The 21,466-nt window shown below is 52.7% G+C and overlaps 1 protein-coding gene across 4 annotated transcripts; it reads left to right on the top strand.

Annotated features, from left to right (window-relative positions):
* The first annotated feature begins 11,022 nt into the window (after positions 1 to 11,022).
* Positions 11,023 to 19,773, top strand: GRPEL1 (GrpE like 1, mitochondrial). 4 transcript variants are annotated; one of them, XM_042936991.1, is made up of 5 exons: positions 11,531 to 11,771; positions 12,004 to 12,226; positions 13,832 to 13,994; positions 15,251 to 15,332; positions 18,121 to 19,773. In XM_042936991.1, exons 3-5 carry the CDS (start codon positions 13,860 to 13,862, stop codon positions 18,465 to 18,467), a joined length of 564 nt encoding a protein of 187 aa, XP_042792925.1. In that variant the 5' UTR covers positions 11,531 to 11,771; positions 12,004 to 12,226; positions 13,832 to 13,859; the 3' UTR covers positions 18,468 to 19,773. The 4 variants fall into 4 exon arrangements, with proteins under 4 accessions (XP_042792922.1, XP_042792925.1, XP_042792923.1 ...); XM_042936988.1 differs by lacking the exons at positions 11,531 to 11,771; positions 12,004 to 12,226 and adding an exon at positions 11,023 to 11,298; XM_042936989.1 differs by lacking the exon at positions 12,004 to 12,226 and having other exon boundaries at positions 11,532 to 11,771.
* The last annotated feature ends 1,693 nt before the right edge of the window (positions 19,774 to 21,466 follow it).

Raw genomic sequence — 21,466 nt, 5'->3', positions numbered from 1 at the left:
CCAGAGAAATGCGAATGCGTCCACCTAAAAACATGCACGTGAACATTTATAGCAGCCTGATTCATAATAGCAGAATGTGGAAACAACCCGAATGTCCGTGGAGTGGCGAGTGGATGAACAAATGGGCTAGACCCATACGATAGAATATAATGGAATATTCTCAGCCATAAAAAAGAATGAAATACTGATACATGCTGCAAAATGGTTGAATCTTTAAGACATTCTGCTAAACAAAGGGAGCCAGTCACAAAAGACAGAATATTATATGGTCCCATTTATATGAAATGTCCCAGATAGGGAAATCAATAGAGATGAGACGTAGTTTAGTGGATGTCAGGAGCTGGAGGTGAGAGCTAATGGGTATGGGGTTTCTTCTGGGGGTGACGAAAATGTCCTAAAACTAATTATAGTCATGGTGGCACACATCTCTGAACATCCTAAAAACCACAGAAGGATATACTTTAGAAGAGTGAATTACATGGTGTGCAAATCATATCTCAACAAAGCTGCTTGAGAAAAAAAAAAATTTAAGGACAAAGGGAAGGTCAGTTATTGACTTCACCTTCTACTTTAAGAAACCGGACAAAGGCAAAGCCAAAGTAAGCAGCGGAAAAGAAAGAATCAGAGTGGAAATCAGTGAGGTAGAAAACAGAAAACAATAGAGAAAACCAGTTAAGTAAAAAACTGGTCCTTTGAGAAGGCTGATAAAATTTATAAACCCTAGTTAAACCGACCTGGAAAAAAAAGAGTGAGCAGGTACAAATTACCAAGATCAGAAACGAGAGGTGACATCATTACAGATCCTACAGATGTTTTTTTTGTTTTGTTTTGTTTTGTTAATTTTGCTCAGTTTGTGTCCAAATCCCAGACTTGTAATGAAAAACACTTTTCAGTTCTGTCTGGGGGCATGGAGTCTCTGCAACAAGAAACAAAAAGTCCATACAAACAGTTTCGCTTTGTTTTACAAAATGCAATCTCCTGCATTTTTCAGGTTGTTTTAGGTAAACAGTCACAGATCACTGTGATAAGCATCTTGAAGGAAGGAGCCAAGATTTCCGTTTTATTCTGATCATGAGTTTTTTTCTTACGCCTCCCTCCAGGCTCGGGGATTCCAATCCTGGTCTGAGTGACACATGGCAGGATCCCAAGAGCAGCGTCCGCAGAAGGGCAGGGAGCAGTGAGGACGTGAGTAAATGCTGGTAGTGGTGGTGGTGGCCATGGCTGCTCTACTCTGCACTGAAGAGTGGCACAGAGTGGCACAGAACCTGGCTCCTGGAATCGGTGTAGGATTCTGTACTCTCCACCAGGCTTTCCCTGAGTGTGTCCCCCGTGCAGCCTTGGGCACAGAAAGGAGTAGAGATCTGAGCTTTACTTGATGGGATTTAGATGCTGGAATGGTTAAGACTTTGGGGGATATAGGGATAGTGTGAATGTACTTTGCATATAAGAAGGGCATGAATTTGGGGGGCCAGAGGGCAGATTGTTATGGGTTAAGTGGTATCCCACTGAAAGATGCATTGAAGTCCTAAGCCCCAGTGCCTGTCAAAGCGACCTTTTTGGGAATGGAGTCCTTGCAGATGTTAATTAGTTAAGATGAGGTCATACTGGAGTAGAGTGGGCTCTAATCTAATATGACTGGTGTCCTTAAAAGAAGAGGAAATTTGGGACACTTGGGTGGCTCAGCTGGTTAAGCTTCTGACTCTTGATTTCAGCTCAGGTCATGATCTCACGGTTCATGAGCTTGAGCCGCATCTTGGGCTCTGCACTGACAGTGTGGAGCCTGCTTGGGATTCTCTCTGTCCCTTTCTCTCTGCCACTGCCCTGCACACACCCTCTCTCTAAATAAATAAATAAATAAACTTTAAAAAAAAAAAGAGAGAGAGGAGGGAAATTTGAACACAGACGTAGCAGGAGGAAAAAATTTGGTTTTCTAAGCTTATTTATTTATTTAATTTAGAGAGACAGAGAGAGAGAGCATGAGCGGGAGAGGGGCAGACACAGAGGGAAAGAGATAGAACCTCACATGGGGGTTGAACCCACAAACTATGCCATCATGACCTGAGCTGAAACCAAGAGTCAGATGCTTAACTGACTGAGCCACCCAGATGCCCCCAAAATATCTGTTGTTTTAAGCCAACTGTATGAGCCTCCTAGGTACATAACAAAGTACCACAAATTGGTAAGCAATAGGAATCTGTGGCCTCACAGTTCTGGAGGCTAGAGACCCAAGATCAAGGTGTCACAGGGTTGGTTCCTTCTGGGGTTGTGAGGGAGGGTCTGTTCCCTGCCTCTCCCTGCACCCCCCCCCAGCTTCTGGGGTTTAACGGCATCATTGGCACTTCCTGGCTTGTAGACATGTCTCCCGATCTCTGCCTCCTGTGTGTCCAAATGTCCCTTTCTATAAGGACACCTGCCATGTTGGACTAGGGCCCACCCTGATGACCTCATTTTAACTTGATTACTCTGTAAAGATCCTCTCTTCAAATCAGGTCACATTCTTTTCTTTTCTTTTTTAATGTTTTTTTACTTTTGAGAGAGTACAATCGAGGGAGGGACAGAGAGAGGGGAACAGTGGATCTGAAGAGAGCGTTGCACCGACAGCAGTGAGCCTGATGTGGGGCTTGAACTCACGAACCATGAGATCATGACCTGAGTCGAAGTTGGACACTCAACCGACTGAGCCACCCGGGTGCCCCAAGGTGACATTCCGAGGTCCTGGGGGTTAAGACTCCAACGTGTAAATTTTGAGGGGACCCAATTTAATTTATAACACCTGTTCAAGGTTCAGGGCCTGGGCTTTTTTTTTCTCATGTTAATTGTAGATTTACAGTGTAAACGTGCCATGAATTTTATCAACCTTGTTTTTGTGAGAAGTATTGAATCTGTTGGTCTCGTATTGCTGCCTAGAAGGAATTAAGAGTACCCAAGCAAGAGGTGTCGATCTCTGCCAGGATTTTCCTAAGCACGCCCATTCCTGCTTCCAGCAAAATGTTTCCAAATCTATCCCAGGTGTTTTTTGACATTATTAATTTTTTTAATTGCGGTAGAATATATACAACATACAATTTACCATTTTAGCCACTTTTAAGTGTACAAGTCAGTGACGTTAAGTACATTCAGTTTGCTGACCAGCCACCACCACCCTCCGGTCTCCAGAACTTTCCAAACAGAAACCCTATCCCTATTAAGCACTCGCTCCCCGCTCTCTCCTTGCCCAGTCCCTCGTAACCGCCTCTCTACTTCTGTCTCTCTGGATTTGCCTCTTCTGGGTATTTCCTCCACGCGGAATCGTACGATATTTGTCCTTTTGTTGTCTGGATTATTTCACAGAGCACCACGTTTTCAAGTTTCATGCACGCTGTGGCAGGTGCCAGCATCTTCTTCCTTGTTAGGGCTGAATAACACCTGGCTCCCAGAGCCAGAACGTACATGTGCACACACACACACACGTACACAAACATGCACACATAGATACACGTGCGGATACACAGACACAGCTCTGGCTTACACGTGGGCCCTGGGCTCCTCATCCAGGTTATGGTGAAATTGCCACACTGTGGGGGCCACGCGGTACTTACTCGAGAACAGGGTGCATGGAAAGAGTGTGAGGTCTAGAGAGCAAGATGGTGGGCCCTGGGTCCTGGACTCAGCGCAGCTCCCTCCTCCGTCCACTGGGGTTACGGTGAAGCCTGCCTCCGACGTGACCGTCAAGAGCCACTGTAGTGACCACAGTCCATCGCAAGTGATAGAAGACCAACTCAGAGCAACTGAAGCAAATGGAACCGATCTGTACTTGGTTCCTCACACTGAGAGGGGGGCTGACGTGCCTCAGGAGTGAAGAAATGGCTTCCAGAGTGAGGATTTAGGCTCTGGGACAGGGACTCAGACCCTCAGACCTCCCTCCCCGCTTGTCTCTGGGGCATGGTGGGCAGGGACACAGGGCGCCAGACCCCCATCTCCCTGTGTGGGGACCCTGGCAGGGGGAGACCCACTTCCCCTAGCTTCTATAAAGCACATCCAGGGAACAATCTGATTGGCCCTGCCTGGGTCACGTGCCCTGTCTTTGGACCAATCACTTTTGCCAAAGGACGGGATCTTATCAAAGGCCTGGGTCACAGGCAAGCCCTCAGGCTAAGAGTGGGTGGGGGCCTAGTCTGTCCAAAGAAGGGAATCAAAACACATGCCAGGAAGTTCAAACAAACAAACAAAAAAGCAAAACAATTACAAAACAATAGAGAACTACCACGGTGGCCAGGATTCAACGAGTAAAGATATGTGACCCCCCCACACACCCCCCCGAAGAGCGCCTGGCACAGAGCAGATCCTCAGCATTCGACGGCCGCTGTCCTAATAGAGAACAGGCCAATACAAGTTCCCTTCCCCCACCCATCACCGCCACCACTAGCGGGGAATCACCCTTAAAAACCACTTTAAAACATTACGCGTGTTTTCGTAACCCAATTTTTGAGAAAGAGGCTCTGGGTTGAAGTTGTTTGCTTCATACCCAGATGCGGCCTGTTCCAGAAACAGAGCCCTGCACCGGCCATCTGTAACACCACCTGGGGCTTCTCAGATGCCCTTTGCAGCTCACGGTGGGGGAAGATGGGCCGAGGCCCGGCAGGAGGCCGGGTAAGCCAGGCAGGGGCATGGATGGGCTTCTCCCTAGGGTCGCGGCCCTGGCCAAGCTCCGATGTGCTTTTCTGTGGCCTTAGGGTGCTGGCTTTGTCTCTGAAAAGAACATCTTCGGCTTCGGAGACTCCCTTTGGGGAAGGGGAACGCCCCTGAGTTTCCACACCTAAGGGGAAACCGTCTAATCTGCGAAGCAGCGATGATTTTAATCCTGCCACGGAGAGGGACGACATTCTGATCTAGTCACCAAAGAGCCTCCTCCTACTCAGACTTCCCAGAGGCCTTCACCACGCATCCGCTCAGCCGGGCCTGCACTGAGCGCCGGGGCTGTCGTGGGCCGTCGAGATCAGTAGTGGGTAAAACAGACCCTGGGCCGCCCCCCGGAGCTTACGCTCCAGCGTAAGGCCCACTAGAAAACAAGACGGACAAGAGACATAGATCCACACCAGGGTGGACAGCGGAGGTGCAGGGGCGAGGCCGGGGTGGAAGAGCGGGAAGGAGCAAGCTCACAGGCTGCACGCAGTGACCCAGGATCCCAGCTTGCAAACCTCCCCCTCCACCCACCCCCGCGCGGAACGTCCACAAGAGATTGCTGCGGTGTGGCCTTTCCCCTCCCCCAACCCCGCGGGTCTGCCCTTTGGGATGCTGCAGTGATGATGGCCTTTGCTCCACCCCAATGGTGAGGACAGGGCCACACGGTGGCGAGGGCAGAGCCGCAGGGGGAAGGAGTCTGGGCCCCCGAGAACCTGGGCGCACAGGGCCACCGTGGGAGCCGCGCGCTACGCACCCCTGGACTTCCGCACGCGGGGAAGTTGAGGTCTGCGGTTTGGGCTATGCTGTTTGGCTGATCCAGGAGGGGTTAGTGCCCTGTGTGGGCCCCGCACCAGCGCAGCTGTGTCCTGACGGCCAGCCCAGGCTGCCAGTGGCAGGGGGAAGGGACAGCGGGTCAGGAGGCTCCCCGGCACCCAGCTTCAGACACAGCCCCCGGGAGCCCCGCGGCTCTCCAGCACTGCCCGTGGGAAGGCACCGCACGCATCGCCCATCGCCATCACGTCACCCGTCCCCTGAACACTGTTGCTGGTGGCAGCCGCGGCCACTGTCACCGCCACAGATCATCTGGGGGATGTGCAGCCGAGCCGCGTGCTTCTCCCAATACCACGAGTGTCCTTAGCCTCATTATTCAGGGGAGAGACCCACTTCACCCCTGTTCACTGTGGCCCCGCAGGGTCACGGCCATCACCCCAAGATGCCTCTGGCTCCAGCTCTGGGCTTGTGATCAATCCAAGGGCAGAGTCGGGGGGAGCCGGACAGCACAGGGACTCGGCTTCCTACTGGGGGCACGCACGAGAGAGAGAGAGAGAGAGAGAGAGAGAGAGAGAGAGACGCAGAAGGTGGGGGAATACCCCATGGTTTGCATCTTCCAATGCCTCTATAATAAGCTCTATTATTTTTCTAATGAGGAACCGTCCCTCCTGCCAATCCTCACCCACAGAGCTTTTCATGGTTCTTTTTTCTGGCCCATGATGGATTTGACCAACACACAGGAGGGTTCGAAACGCAGTGGGCTTCTGGTGAACAATTTAATCAGCCTTAGATTCAAATTATCTCTCACGTCCACAGGCTCTGTAAGGAGCTCTCCCCGGGACTCGAGGGGCTCACCGCCTCCTCCCTCTTTTCCTGTCCTTTGGGCAAGCCAAGGCCACCCTCTGCCTACCTCTGCGGGAGAAAAGAAGGCCACCCAGGTGGCCACCTGAGCCCCACGTGGTCTGAAAGCTGCAGGTATCTTTACAACGTTCTCAGGGAAATGCTGTGAGTTAATGGCGCGTTCACTTGTTCCCCGTGCAAATGACGGGGCTCTTTTTGCAGAAAGTTATTTCAGCTTCAACGGCTGTGGCCCCTTCTGGTGGCATGTTCTTGCCAAGCACATCCTTTCTGCTTGGAGCCAGTGTGCTAGGGACAAGGGGCAGTGAAACTTGCTGCCAGACCTCAGGTACCTCATCCAGGCACGTCTTGGGCCTGGGAACCCCGGTTTCCTCTGGGCGGAGGGTTCAGCCACCAAAACAAAGGAACAAGCAAAAGTGGGCCAAGAATGAGCCGCAATGATGAAAAAGGGAACGAGGTGTACGATTAATCCATTCTGTGTGCTGAGATCCAAAACATGATCAAAGATGGGGCGCCTGGGTGGCCCAGTCGGTTAAGCGTCCGACTTTGGCTCAGGTCATGATCTCGCAGTTCATGGGTTCAAGCCCGTGTCGGGCACTGAGCAGAGGGCTCCAGCTGGAAGTCCTGGGGCCTCTGGCCGTGACCCTGGTGCCCGCCTGACTCCCGGCTTCCCGCACCTGTGTCTCTTCGCCCCGCCTGCCCTCGGGCCTCCGGGCCCAGCGGTCTCCGTGCACAGTGGCTGTGAGCGTCTGGGAATCAGCCCCTCCCGGGAAGGCCCTGGATCGGTGCCGACACCCACTCAGCAGACGTGTGACCTCGTCGGCTCTGTGCCCGGTGCTGCCGTGGGTGCTGGCGCTGGAGGACGGCCTGCCCCTGCCTTCGGGCCACCGACGGTCCAGGGGTGCGACAGTTAGAAGAGACATTTATGAGGGAGAAACCTCCCCCCTAAACCTCCTCTACAGAGTCACCGGGGTGTGCAGGGCCAGCCCCTTTGGGTGGGTTCATTCCCCAGCCGGCCCCATCTCTCCACACGGCCCTCTTCTCCACCCTCTCCCTCCCCACCCCTGCGCCAGTGCTTGTGCTGTGGGGGGGAACCCCCATTCCTTCTGCTTGGGCGCATCACTCATCCTTGAAGATTTGGCTCTGGCACCGCCCCCTCCAGGAAGCCTTCCTGGACAAGCCCTATGTGGGTCAGGTGCCTCCCGGGACTCCACAGACCACAGGACTTCTCGGGCACAGCCCCGCCAACCTTCGTCGTGTTGCAGTGGTTTCTACAGGACCAACAGCCTAGAGCCTGCTTTGGATTCTGTGTCTCCCTCTCTCTCTCTCTCTCTGCCCCCCCCCCCCCCGCTCATGCTATCTCTCTCTTTCTCTCTCTCTCTCTCTCTCTCTCTCAAAAAACAAACATTAAAAAAACATGATCAAAGAAGGCCCAGACAATAAACGTATGGCCGCCTCCCGGGCTTATGCTGTGGCTCAGTGCACGGGGCTGGGGTCTCCATTCTGGGCCTTGGAACCACAGGTGCTGGCAGGCTGGGCTCTTGGGGGGCTCCTCAGGCTGCTGCTGGAGTTCGGCTCCTTGAACAGCAGATCCGAGGTCCTCATTTCCTTGCTGGCCAGCAGCGGAGGGCCTTCCTCTGCTCCTAGAGGCCACACCCTTGCTTTGTCTCTCACTCGTCCCCTCCATCTCCAAAGCAGCCACCGGACCCATTCTCATGCTTTGAAAAGCTCTGTGACGTTGCCTGCTGGGGCAAACTCTCCACTTGTAAAGGGCTCACCGAGGCCAAGGCCACCGGATAATCTCCATTAAGGCCGACTGGCTTGGGCCTTCCATTACGCCTGCCAAGTGCCTCCAGAGAAGCATCTAGATTCGTGTCGGATTGGATAACCGTAGGGTGGGGATCTTGGGCCCATCTTTAGAATTCCGCCTACCACACCGTTACCATATTTTTTTTTTTTATTGGCTCATTTCAGAGTTGGATAAGAGGATGAAAATCCATGTCCCTGCTCAGGGACAATAATAAAATGAGAATGATAATAATAATAACAAAAACAATGCAGCTTGTGGCAGCCAACACGGATGCAGGTCTGGCTTCGCCTCTGACAGTCATATCGAAGTTGAGAAAACTATGCAAAAGCTCTGCCTTTTCCCGCCTCTGTGACCTTGAACGGGTCACCTAACCTGACTGGGCTCCGTGTCCTCCTCACCATATTGTGTGCTGACCCAAAAGAACATCTGCCCAGAGCCTGGCACCCACGGGCGCTCGACTATTATGAGGATCACACCCATGGCCCACACGCTATTGGGCCGTCTGCCAGACCTTCTCCCGAGGACGCCTTCTTAACCGTCATCCCATCTTTGTTGGGGGCGCCACGCCCACGGTATGGCTTGCTTTTCCCGCATCGCTGTCCAGGCCACCCATGACCTTTGCTAAAAGTGTGTTTTGCAGGCTGACCCAAGAGTCTTCCCATACAAGCAGCTTCGTCTCCATGGAGAGGACTTGCACTGAAGATCTGGGGGACTATCTCAGCAGGATCTCAAGAGCAGTGGCCAACTGACATCTTCCCAGGCGTGACCCAAGCTCCCTTTGGAGCAGTTCCCAATGTGGCCACGAGGTGGCAGCACAGGCAGACTGCTGTTCAGGGAAATTCCAAGGGGCAGGATACAGATGGAGAGGGCATGGCTTCCTGGCGGGCCTTGACCAACTGGTGGCCGGGTCTCCGGTGGGGCATCGCCCCCGCGACAACCTGTGCTTGTCTCTGTCTCGGGACACAGTGGCTATAACTCTCTGCTGGTTGCCCGCATGCCGCGCGCTACAAGCTATTTAGGACGCCCCTTTGATTTCTTCTGAGTTTGAAAAAGTTAGGAAATGACTATTTGTATCTCTTTTAAACTTCACAATAAATGATACGACCCCAGTTTTATAGGTGAGCATATCAAGGATCAAGGCCAAGACCAAGTAAGTGGCTTGCCCAATGTCACAGCCAGGGAGAAATAGCACATGACCATTTTACATTTTATCACAGAAAATCTCAAATACACAAAATAGTCATAACTCGGACGGTGTTCGCCACCCAGCTTTAACCATTATCGACATTTGCCACCGAGTTTCTCCTATCCTCATGATTTCCTTACAAGAGTATTTATAAAGCAAATTCCAAACACTGTGGCAATATACTGTAGATGCTTCTGTTTGCATTTCCAAACAATTGGGACATTTTTACCTAACCATCGGGCCATTACATCTCCCTAACAAAAGTGTCAATAACTCCTTAGTATCATCTGATGCTGTTTATACTCAAACTCCCCCACCTCGTGTCACACAGGTCTTTTTTACTTAAAAAAAAAATTTTTTTTTTTAATGTTTAATTTTTTTTGAGAGAGAGACAGAGTGCAATCAGGGGAGGGGGCAGAGAGAGGGAGACACAGAATCTGAAGCAGGGTCCAGGCACTGAGCTGTCAGCACAGAGCCTGACACGGGGCTCAAACCCACAAACCAGGCAATCATGACCTGGGCCAAAGCCGGATGCTTAACTGACTTGAGCCACCCAGGCTCAGAACAAACCAACTATAAAAAAGACATGTATAGTCCTTTGCTCTAGGATGATCCAAATAAGGTCCACACATCCATTTAATTATGCTTTTAAGCTTTTATTCTCAACAGTCCTACTTCCTTTTTCCCCCTCCAGCCCTTTAATTAATTAATAAACTGGGTCCTTTTTCCATGGAACAGCACACATTCTGAATTTGGCTGTTTGCCTCTCCCTGCAGGTGTCACAGGCTCGGGCACAGCGCACACGTTCATTCAGCATTACCAATGCTTCTAACGCGGGCAGAGCAAAGAATAGAGGCTTGGTCCTCACAAGTGTGAGGACCCCCCGGGAGACCACAGGGCCAGCCCTCCAACTTACGGGGTGCCTGCAGGCTCCGGCCTCCCCTCTTGGCAGACAGGACTGCGGGCCAGGAGTGCAGGACCAGGAGCTGAGCCAGGGCTCCTGGGGGCCCCTCGCTGGAGGGACAGCAGCCAAGGGGTGTAAGAAAAGCCGCACCTCCACTTCAGGGCATGTGATAAAGTACCAATGGCCTTTGTCAGGCTAATGACAACGTTTGGATATATGAGCTTTAGCGGAGTCCCCAAGGTATTCCTAGGTGCTGTTCTTATTGTTATAATTTGTGTTTCGTCCCGAAGAAAGCGAAGGTGCAAAGAAAAGCAACATACACGCGTATCTCCGTCCTCCACCGTCCACACGGTAACGCTGTCACATCCGCCTCCCAGGTTCCGGCACCCGCCCCAACAGGTGTCCGCGACTGAGAGTGCCCACCAGCCCGCCCCCGGTCCTGCCCGCCATCCCCACCACGAGTCCGCAAACGGCGGGTTTACGGCGGCCCTCACGTTCCCGCAGGTGCACAGACTGCGCCCCGGCCCTCAGGTGACATGCGCGTAACGAACGCCTGACACTCCGGAGACCCGCACCGCGCGGCCCCCGCCCCCGCCCCCAGGACGAAGGGCAGCGGAAGCGCAATAGGGCTCGCAGGTTGCAAGTCTCTTGGGCTTGAGCAGTGCACTTCCGGAGCCCCGCCCCCCGAAGCCTTTTCCCCATTGGCTCTGCCCTGGACCACGCCCCTCCCGCGAGCGTCTCCTCCCACAGTTCCCTTCACCTTTCACCTCCTCACCTTCTGCGGCTCCGTAAAGCCTAAGACCCCGCCCACCGAGAGGGGAAGCTGAAGCGTGAGAGAGCGCTCAGCAATGACCCACAGTTATTGGTTAATATTTTATGTCCATCAGGGTAGGAGCGGTTACGGACTGGCTGCAGGGAAGTAGTTGGGCGGGGAAGCAGGCACAGAATCTACGCGAGTGGCCAGGCCTCCGAGAGGGCGGGCCAGCGGCCTCTACGCCTGCCTGGTGCGTGCGCAGTGACGGCGGCGGCGGCGGCGGCGGCAGTCATGGCGGCTCGGTGCGTGAGGGTGGCGCGGCGTAGCCTCCCGGCTTTGGCACTGTCTCTTAGGTAAGGGGCGCCCTGCTGCGGGTGGCTGAGGAGGGGCGTGGTCCCCAGTGCCGCTCCTACTCGGGCCGGGACCGCGCCGCCGGCCCTGCCCGGCTCTGGCCCGGGAGCTGGGCGCGCTGGGCCCGCGGTTCGCCGCCGCGGCGCGCGGACCAGCCGCGCAGGGCCTTCGCCTCGGCCCGGCTTCCGGCGCCGGTCCCCGGCACTCGCGGCCCCGGCTCTGGCCCCGCGCCGGAGGCCGGGTCGCTAGCAGTTATCGGGCGTGCGTGCCCGGGCAGCGCCAGGCCGGGCCCACGGGGGCGCTCGGGGAGTTTGGTGGCGGTTCCCGGGCTTTTTCCACTCGGCCCCGAATTCCTTCTCCACCTCCGCCTTTTCCGGAGTCTCAGGTCCGAAGTGCCTCGAAGCCCGCTCCGTCGTGGAGCGAGGAATGTATTCAGACAAGTGCAGTGACTCCGCAGGGAAGGCCTCAAGAGTCGGTGCGCTCGCCTAGTTCATTATTGTTATTATTCCTTTTATGTGTATTTACTTGGAGAGAGAGCGTGAGCGGGGGAGGTGCAGAGAGAATCACGAGCTGGATCCTTGTAGAGCCGGAGGCGGGGCTCGATCCTGCCAACCGTGAGATCATGACCTGAGCGGAAATCAGGAGTGGGGAGATGAAATGACTGAGCCACCCCGCGGGCCCTGTTTTCTCTTCTTCTCATCCTGCAGCTGCTGTTTCTTCAAAGTCCTACCTCCTAAGTTAGTTTGGGAAGTAGTTAGCATCTTTGCCGTAGGAACTGCTCAGAACCAAGTCATTTGCCAGAGGAGCTGCTCTGGGCCAAGTGGAGACTGGGCAGAGCAGGACCTGCACTTTTCCTCGGAGGAGCTTTTGCACGTGGATGGGAAGCCCCGCGAGTGGGGCGAAGATTACCTACAAGGAAAGGGGATGAAGGTGTGATTGCCAGCCTGATAAATTTTGTAAAACAAAACAGGGGAACAGAGAGCGGGGACCCACCTGGATTGCCTGAGTAAAACGGCATTTCTTTTTTCTTTTTTTCTTTTTTTTTTTTTTTTTTTTTTGCTCAAGTAGTTTGCGGTTTTGTATCTAAATTCATGGCCAGGAAAGCGATCAGAAGGTAGAATTAATTGCTGTCCTTGAACTACTTTTGTGGAAAGAGGCTCACAGGGGGGTGGGGGTGAGAGCTGGGTAGCCGTCATGGCTGTAAGAGCAACTAAGCTCCATGAGGCTCAGTCTCGCTCTCTGGAGAACCGGATGGGCACGGGCTCTTCCCTGTCGTTCCCCTGCCACGCTGCTCCCCGACCCTGTGTGGGCTGAGCCACAGGAATCGGGACTGCGGAGCAGAGCGGGACTGCAGAATGACCGCGACTTTCCCACCCAGGAATCAGCGCAACGGAAAAATAAGACCGGCCTCACAACAGCACACTGAGTGTTTAGGTTCTGAGCGGTTTTAAATCACAAAAATAAAACACGAAAGAAAGGTTAGTGCGGTCCTCCCCCTAGTAACTGTGGGTCCTTCCATTCTTCTCAGGGCCTGAGACACAGGTATATACACAGGATTTCCGGTTCGTCCTTAGAAAGGGCGTCACATTTTGCCGGTTTCTCTACGTTGCATCTGTTACCGCACAGTACAGCTGTAGCGTGCCCCAGAGAAGAGAGCCGGACGTTGTTTTTGGTGGCTGCGGAGTAGTCCATGTTGTGGAAGCACCAGTTGGTCCAACGATGTCCCCTCTGACGAGCGCTCTGTTCCCAGCCTGTTGGCTGTGCTGCCGGAAACATCCTTGTACGTGTGTTCTGCGTACTGACAACTCTCTGGTTCACTGAGGCAGTTAATCTGGGAAGAAAACTGACTAGAGTTTATTTTCAGATTGAACTGCGGCACAATTAAGAGCAGCTCTTAAGAGAAATCTGTGTTGCAAGATTTGGGAAGAAATCTGAGTTTTAAGACCATTCTGTCATTCATTAAAAACTTCGTGACCTTGGGTTTATGACTTAACCTTATTCCTGTGGGGGTCAGATTGGATAAGATCTAAAGTCACTTCCAGTATTCGTTTCAGAGCTCTTTGTTTCCCCCTGTATATCCCTCTGCTCTCCTACCTCCAATCCAGACTCCTTATGTGTAACTCTTATCTGTCCTTTAGAGCCCCTCTGCACAAAGCCTTTCACGGTCTTCCATTTCCCCAAGGATAGAAACATTCTACTCTGAGCCTTCCGGAGCACATGGTTCTTCTTTTATCATGTTTAAACCCAAAATTATAGTACCTTGTCTGTAGATACCTTTTTAAAATGTTTCTATTTTGAAAGAGGGTGTGTGTGCACATGTGCAAGCAAGTGAGGGCAGAGTGGAGAGGGAGAATCCCAAGCAGGCTTTGCACTCTTGAGCGCAGAGCTCGATTTCACGAACAGTGAGATCATGACCTGAGCCGAAATCGAGAGTTGGGCACTTAACCAACCAAACCATCCAGTTGCCCCTCACACATCTGACTTTTAAGCAAAAAACCCACAGTCTTAATTCATAGCGTTGTGGACTTATCTTAGATCCTCTCCTCGGCTGCTGTGCACGGCTATGAAACAGAAGAACAGTGGCCAGAACCTGGAAGAGGACGTGGGTCAAAATGAACAGAAGACAGATACTCCCTCTACAGAGAAGATACTCCTGGACGAGAAGGCCAAGCTAGAAGAGCAGCTGAAGGAGACCGTGGTAAGGTGGCGCAGGCTCTCGTGGGGAGTGTGGTCTGTCGGACTGCAGGCGAGGTTCTTTGGATAAGTTTGGTCATTCTCCCGTTGGGACCTATAGCAGCTTCTTGCTGAAGAAGGGACTAGAACCCAAATCCTGTGTGGCTCTGGTTCTGGCATGAGAATCATCTTCACGCGCCGCATAGATTATACTGAATTAAGACTTGAGATGGTCTTTACAGGTGAGGAACACTCACTTGGCACTTGAGCTGGGTCTCAGGGGAAGACCAGGGTTGGGGCCAGAGGTGTGGTGGTTGTGCTCTTCCAGGGAGGGAGGGAGTTTCGTGAACTAGTTAGAAGGACTGATTGTTACTTCACATGAAGAGGCATAGGTGGCACAAATCTGGGCCTTTAAGGATTTGGAAATGATAATATCAAACACTGTATACTGGCTCTGTTCTTACCACCTTGTGTATATTAATCCTCACAACACCCTGTGAGCCAACCGTTAGATCCCTGGTTACAGATGGGGAAACTGAGGCCAAGAAAGGTTAGGTGAAGTTCCCCAGGTCGCTTAGCTACAGAGTGGCAGAGCCAAGGTTGGAGCCTCCAGAGCCGGCTTCTTAACCACGGCACTAGAACCGCCTGCAGACGGAAGACAGGTGAGGGTAGAGGCCCTGGAGTAACTGAGCCCACGTTAAAGCAGGAGCGCTCAGGAGATGAGCGCGATGACGGGGAAATTGGAGAAGCGAACAGGGCGCCAGTGTTCAGCGATCGCTACCCAGCAAACGTTGGGATGGAGCCACGTCTGGGCAACGTTCAAAGTATCGAAGGTTCGCAGATGGGGTTTTATCTCCTCGGTGGGCTGTGGTTCTCCTCTACCCCTCCAGGTGTGGAAACTGGGTGCGTCAGCCCCCACCAGCCTTCTAGGATCCCCTGAGCTTGGAAATTGTGCCGAGGAAGTGAGTGGTCCTTCCTTGATGGGTGATGAAACCGTCAGAGCCACGAGAAAGTCGATGTTTTTCCTCGCCCTCTCCCAGCTGTGCACACGGGGGCAGTATAAATGCGAGGCACCTTGACATTTTCCTCTCCACGCAGTGAAAATAAGGACACAGGTGTAACTTACTTCTGCGTATTAAGCTGCACTGCGTGTGGTCTAAAATCCCAAACATGATAAATGTTATCTGTGTTTTGACTTGGAATTTGCTCGTGTCACATTTGCTCTCGTGAATTTGTTCCATGATTCATTCATGTAAATTCCCTGTTTTTTTCTTTTTTTAGGAAAAATATAAGCGAGCTTTGGCAGATACTGAGAATTTGCGACAGAGGAGCCAAAAATTGGTGGAAGAGGCAAAATTATATGGTAACTTTAAACACCATATGATATCCATCCTAGAGAACTGTGAGGTGGGGAAGGTGCGCGGAGTGCGTCTGTGGGTATCAGACAGCAGAATCCGCCAGGGTGAGGCAGTGGAGGGGCTGCTGGGTGCATTCTCTGTAGTCGAAATGGGTCAGCAGTAAAGTTGCAAGGAGCAAAAGTCACGGTTGTAACTCGCGCTAGAATTCTAGGTGTGATCCCTCCAGTAAGGAGTGTGCTCACTGCCCTACTGCGCGCAGACCTCGGTTAGCCTGAGGTTGTCTGAGCCTGCGGATAATTCCAGCAGGTCGGCCTGCCTGATGAGCTTTATTTAGCTACTTCAGCAGTAACCCATTAGAAAGATCTAAGCTGTCTGCATCGTCAGCATTTACGTACTCGTGTTACTGTCCTTCCCATTTTACACTCGAGGTCATTGAGGCTTAAATGACTCTCCACGCGTCACGGAGCCAGTAAATGGTGGTGGTGTCCGTTGAACAGAAGGCTACAATTTGAGTACTCGCTCAACTCTTTTTACGGAACCGGCAGGCAGGCATCCTTCTCCCACATTCTAGAACCACCTCGGGCTCACAGTGAGACATTAAATACTTTGCCCGGGGACACACTGTAGGTACACAGTCAAGTGGACACCAACATCCAGATCTCGTGCTGCCACACTGAACAGATAGCAGATCTCTTCTCAAAGTATTTTTTATTCCTTTTGGTGGTAATGCCGTTCGTTGACTTCTTACCTGCCTGGCCTTCAAATGCCTGGGTCCTTCAGGGATTGGGGCTAGGCCTCCCCTCCTGTCGTCGTGCTCCCCAGGAGACTCGCCCTCCAGTGGGTCTGAAAGGCATCACGCACAGGTTCTTTGTGGCTCACACATTTCTTCTGAGTTCTACTCCTGTGTGTCCTGTGTGTGCTCCCCGTCTTTACCTGGATGTCTCACAGGTATTTTAATTTTTCCTCTATCTGTGCTTTTCTTTCTCATTTTAGTAGGTGATTCTGTTATCCATCCTAGTGCTTATTATTTAGATCAGTAATCTGAAGTTACCCTTTCCTGTCCCTTGTCCCCACGCGCATCCCGTCCCATGAGTGGTGAACGGCTGGTCTCTCATCCGTCCGCTTCCCTCTGCCGCCTGCGCCCTGGTCCGGGCCAAAGGGACTTTAAAACACAGGCATACCTCGCTTTACTACGCCTTGCAGATAATGCAGTTTTTTACAGATTGAAGGTTTGTGGCAGCCCTATGTTGAGCAAGTCATTTTTCCAACAGCATCTGCCCACTTCACGTCTCTGTGCCACATTTGGTAATTCTCACAACGTTTCCACCTTTTTATTGTTACGTTTGTTATGGCCTATGGTTACAACCCGCCAAAAGCTCAAATGATGGTTAGCGGTTTTGGGGAAAAATTATTTAAGGTATGCTGTTTTTTTATACATAATGCTATTTTACACTTATGGATTACAGCATAAACATAATTTGATTTGCTCTGAGAAACCACAACATTCATTTGATTCTCTTTTTTGAGATGTTTGCCTTACTGGGGTGGTCTGCAGCTGAGACCGAAGCGGGCCTGTGCAGCTGGGACACATGTCCACCCATTCTGCTAACCCATCTGGAACCTTCCTCTACTCTGGGCCCGCCTCTTCCCTGTAGAGTGGCCGCTCTTCAGTCCTCAGATGTTTGGATAACTTCAGGCCTTGGCTCACAGACCTCTCCCCTGACTCTCCAGTCTAAATGTGGCCCCTTAGTGGGATCTTTCCTCAGGGCCCTGGAACGCTCCTCCGTGGGGGTGTGGCCTGTAATTGTACTTGTCACCTGTGGGATTACCTGGTGCCGGTCTCTCAGACCGTCCAGTCCGTGAGGGCAGGCAGTTCCCCAAGAAGGGCACAAGCTTAATCCACGATAGACGCACGTGTTTTTATTAGGTAGGAATTTTTAAATTCCATTTTACTTATTTATTAAGAGTTTGAGAGCGAATGCGTACACGAGGGGGTGGGAGGGGCAGAGAGCAAGGGGGAGAGAGGATTCTAAGCAGGCTCTTGACTGTCAGCACAGCCCCGATGCGGCGCTCAATCTCACAAACCGTGAGACCAAACCCTGAGCTAAAATCAAGAGTCAGGACGCCTAACCGACAGAGCCACCCGGGCGCCCCTAAATTCCATTTCAAAGCAGGAGGGAAAGTGACAGGAAGTCATACACAGGTGCTGCCTCCTGCAGAGCCAGGCACGGGATGCCGCGTCGTGCCCCGTCAGAGCCGTGGGGGTGGGAGGTCCCCATTCGAGCGCTCCGCTCACCCCCAGCTTCGCTCAGCATCTGACACGTCGTCCTGAAACCGCACAGCCCCCGCTGGGATACACCGCCTCGGATTTTGCGTGCCTTTCCTCCTGTGTTGTTTTTTCTGTTAGGTGACGTGAGGTTAAGGCCCGGGTGCGTCTGGGAGACTGACCCAGCGCAGCCGCCCCCGCCCCACTCGGCCTGCGGTTTGCGGGCAGTAGCGGTGACGTCCGCGGGGTGATGTGTGCGAGCGCGGGGTTTCTCAGCCCGGGCAGCACTGGGGGGGGGGGGGGGGGGGGGGCGGTTCTGCATGTCGTTAGCTGTTTGCCTTCGTGCCCGGTTAGCTCTGGTCCGAACCCAGAAAAGGTTTTTGGTTTTTGTGGGGTGGGGTTTTTTTTCCCCCTAAACATACCACGAACATTTGAGGACAGGTGAACGGTTTGCAAGGCTACAGTTCAATAGCTTGTGCAGCAGTGGGCGGGGAATGCAGATGACGAGGTCTTTCCACCTCATCTAGGTATCCAGGGCTTCTGTAAGGACCTGCTGGAGGTCGCAGACATCTTGGAGAAGGCGACGCAGAGTGTCCCGAAGGAGGAGGTTAAAGACGACAACCCGCACCTGAAGAACCTGTACGAGGGGCTTGTGATGACGGAGCTCCAGATCCAGAAGGTGTTCACGAAGCACGGCCTGCTCCGGCTGGACCCCGTGGGGGCCAAGTTTGACCCCTATGAGCACGAGGCCTTGTTCCACACGCCGGTGGAGGGGAAGGAGCCGGGCACGGTGGCGCTGGTCAGCAAAGTGGGTTACAAGCTACACGGGCGCACCCTGCGGCCCGCCCTGGTGGGGGTGGTGAAGGCGGCGTAGCGGCCGCCGCAGGGCTGCCCTGGGTCCTGTGAGATCGTTTGCCGTAACTCCTGAAAGGTTGGCTCATCTCTTCCCTACTTTTGACCCTTTCCCAAATCTTGTTGGAAAACTGTAGTAACCGGCGGCTAAACAGAGAATTCAGCCGGTTGCACGGATGTGCGAATGACCTCTAATTCGGGAGTCTGTTCATTGATTTTTAATACACCTTTAATAGCCCCACATGCTTACGGAACAGGCCAGCGGCCGCTACGGGAGCCTAGTGTCACGGATGACACGAGCTCGATCTGCTCACGGCCTGGCGATGTCCACGTGTCGTAAGCCAAGTACGTGTCTTCAGGAACCACGCTGGCCACCCGGCTGCCCTGTGGCGCACGCTGCCCCCTGTGCTCAGCCCGCTGCCTCCATCCAGTGAAGGGAAGGCGAGGGTTTACGCACGTTCCTGCTCGGAACGGTTCCACGATGCCCTTGCTGGAGTACGTGGGCTCGTTTACAGTCGGTTACCGTCTAGCTGCCCTGAGCGGCCTCCGGCTTTTCTCCGGAGACGGGAAGTGAGCACGAGCACCTGAACAGCCCTCCCCGCCTTATTTTGCCGGTAACTGAATTTGACAAAATCGGTCACTTTTGCCCTGTTTCTTTCATCTATTTGTAGAAATGTCCAGATCTATATTAGCTAGTTACTGATGGCCTGGAGGTTATTTTCCCTAGTAAGGTGGACTTTCTCAGAATCTGACAGCTGCATCCTTGGTATATTTGAAATGTTAATGTTTAATTTTTAAATTTTATTTAAGAGGATTAAAGCCCTAATATGTTTTATTTTCCTACTTTCTGATAACTGTTTTGTGTACTTTGGTGGAGGGGATCCACCTACTAAGTGTGACTTAGTCTTCCCATTCTCTGCTCAAATCCCAAGGCCGTGTACTTGGCCCACGTCCGCACACAGGTCAGCTTCCCTCTGGTGCAGCCACAGGCTGGCATGTAACTGGGCCTCTGCTGGGGGCAGATGTCTCCACCCACAGACCTGGGAAGGGGACCGGGAAGGGGACCGCAGACACACAGGAGCTGCAGCAGAACACCTCCCCTCCATTCCTCATTCGCCTGGAGAGAAAAGTGGAGCGAGTGACGTTACAAACCAGAGAGAATCCAACCTTCCACTGCCTTTGCTTCCAGGAGCTATTTGTAGGAGTCAGGTCAACACTGTTACATTCATTTACTGCATATAAAGGTGGGGCAATTTATCTTGCTTGTAATTTTGAAAGATGTAGGTAATATTCCCATAATTAAAACTTTAATTTATACCACTTCAAAACATTCTCTTTTCCTTTAAGCACTCTTAAATTACTTGGTCAAAAACTTGCCCCAGAACTGCAGTCAGTGTAGTGCGCGGAGAAAACCCAGCTGGGGTCACAGCTCTGCCCTTTAGTCTGTGTAGCTGGGAACATCTCGGGTCACCTTCCTGGAACTCCTCTGTAAAACCAAAGCGGCCTAAGTGACTCTCAAACGAATTTCTGCAAACGGGTGCAGCCCCCTCCCTTGTCGACTGGAGCTGGAGCTGCCACTGCTGAGAGCTGAGGCCGAGAGGTGGACGGCTGGACTGCGTCTCACCAGTGTCGCCGCCAATGGGGACACACTTAATTGCGTGCCTGTTTACACTGGAAATCAGATCGGTAACTGCGTTCTCCTGGGGCTTGCGGAACTGCAGGCCGGATGCGTTCCGTGCAGACCATCGAGCCGGCGCGGTCTGCTCACGAGGAGCCTTCGCGGCCTGGCTCCGGGCTGGACGCGCCTCATGGGTGAACCGCCACCCCCAGGGAAAGAGGGCCGCCTAACAAAGCAGAGTTCACACTTTGGAGGGAACACTGGTCTGACACGAGTGCTGAGCTAAAGCCTGTCCCACGCCGTCCCCATCCTGACTCCGTAAGCTGGCTCCCACCTGCAGCTTGAGGAGCACTGACGCTTGGAGCAGGGACACCACTTTGGTCCCAACTTGTGAATATGGAAAAGGTGATAAAGATTGTAGAGTTCGGGCTTTGACACATTCCTGGGATGCCGGCCATCCGGAAAACATTCTTTTGGATAACTGGATTATTCTCTAACTTTCTTGGCTCAAAGTCTGTTTAAATTTTGAAAACAAACCAATTCCATGGGATTATGGGGGCTGATTTTTCAGGAGCATTACGTATGGAAACTCAAGGACTCTGAGCCAGCAGGAGCAGTAAGGACTAGCGTGACCGTAATAGCTGGAGGTGACGGGGTAAGAGGCAACCCATGATAAAGTCACTTTTTCTCATAACACGTTGTCGTGTTAGTGCTTTAGCGTAAGTTAGGCATTCACTGTGTTTTAAAACAGTCAAGCCTAAATAAATTCTTCTTACTCTCCAAAAGATACATACACTAAAAACTTGCTTAAGCACATTTGTCATTTGATAGCCCTTGGCCTAGGCCACACATTGACAGGGATCTTTTGCTTCTTAAGCTTAAGTCTGGCAACCTCACCAAACCAAGAACCGGATGTAGAACATCCGATGAATGCCAACAGCAGAGTAGCTAACAGCTTGCATCCCAGGCACTTGGAAGACTCAAAAAAAACCTGCTCGAAGGGCCCCAGCCCTACAGTTTCCAAATCTCCAGGGCTGGGCGGGACCCAAGGCTCCGCAATTCCAGCAGCTTCCCAGGACAGATGCTGCTGGGCCAGGAGCTTCAGGTGAGAATCACTGGCTAAGACTCCCGTCGACACGAAGCACTGTCTCCATCACTGCTCCGTGGTAGACGGCACTGCCCTCTGCCAACCATAGTTACCCTGCGGGCGGGAGTGGGGGGGGGGGGGGGGTGGGACGATGCAGAGGTGGCCTCGTGGGGTGGGGGGATGATGCAGAGGTGGCCTCGTGAGTAGTACTGCTGCTCACTGGTTTTCTCCCTTCTGTCCACAGAGAAGTCCTGGGCTTAGCTAACAGCGCTTTCTGCCAGCATGCAATGTACTTTACAACTAAAGCCACATACAG

Source organism: Panthera leo, chromosome B1 (assembly GCF_018350215.1).
Source record: "Panthera leo isolate Ple1 chromosome B1, P.leo_Ple1_pat1.1, whole genome shotgun sequence".
Classification (NCBI taxonomy): domain Eukaryota; kingdom Metazoa; phylum Chordata; class Mammalia; order Carnivora; family Felidae; genus Panthera; species Panthera leo.
The sequence above is the reverse complement of the archived record's forward strand: the minus strand, read 5'-3'. Positions and strand labels throughout refer to the sequence as shown.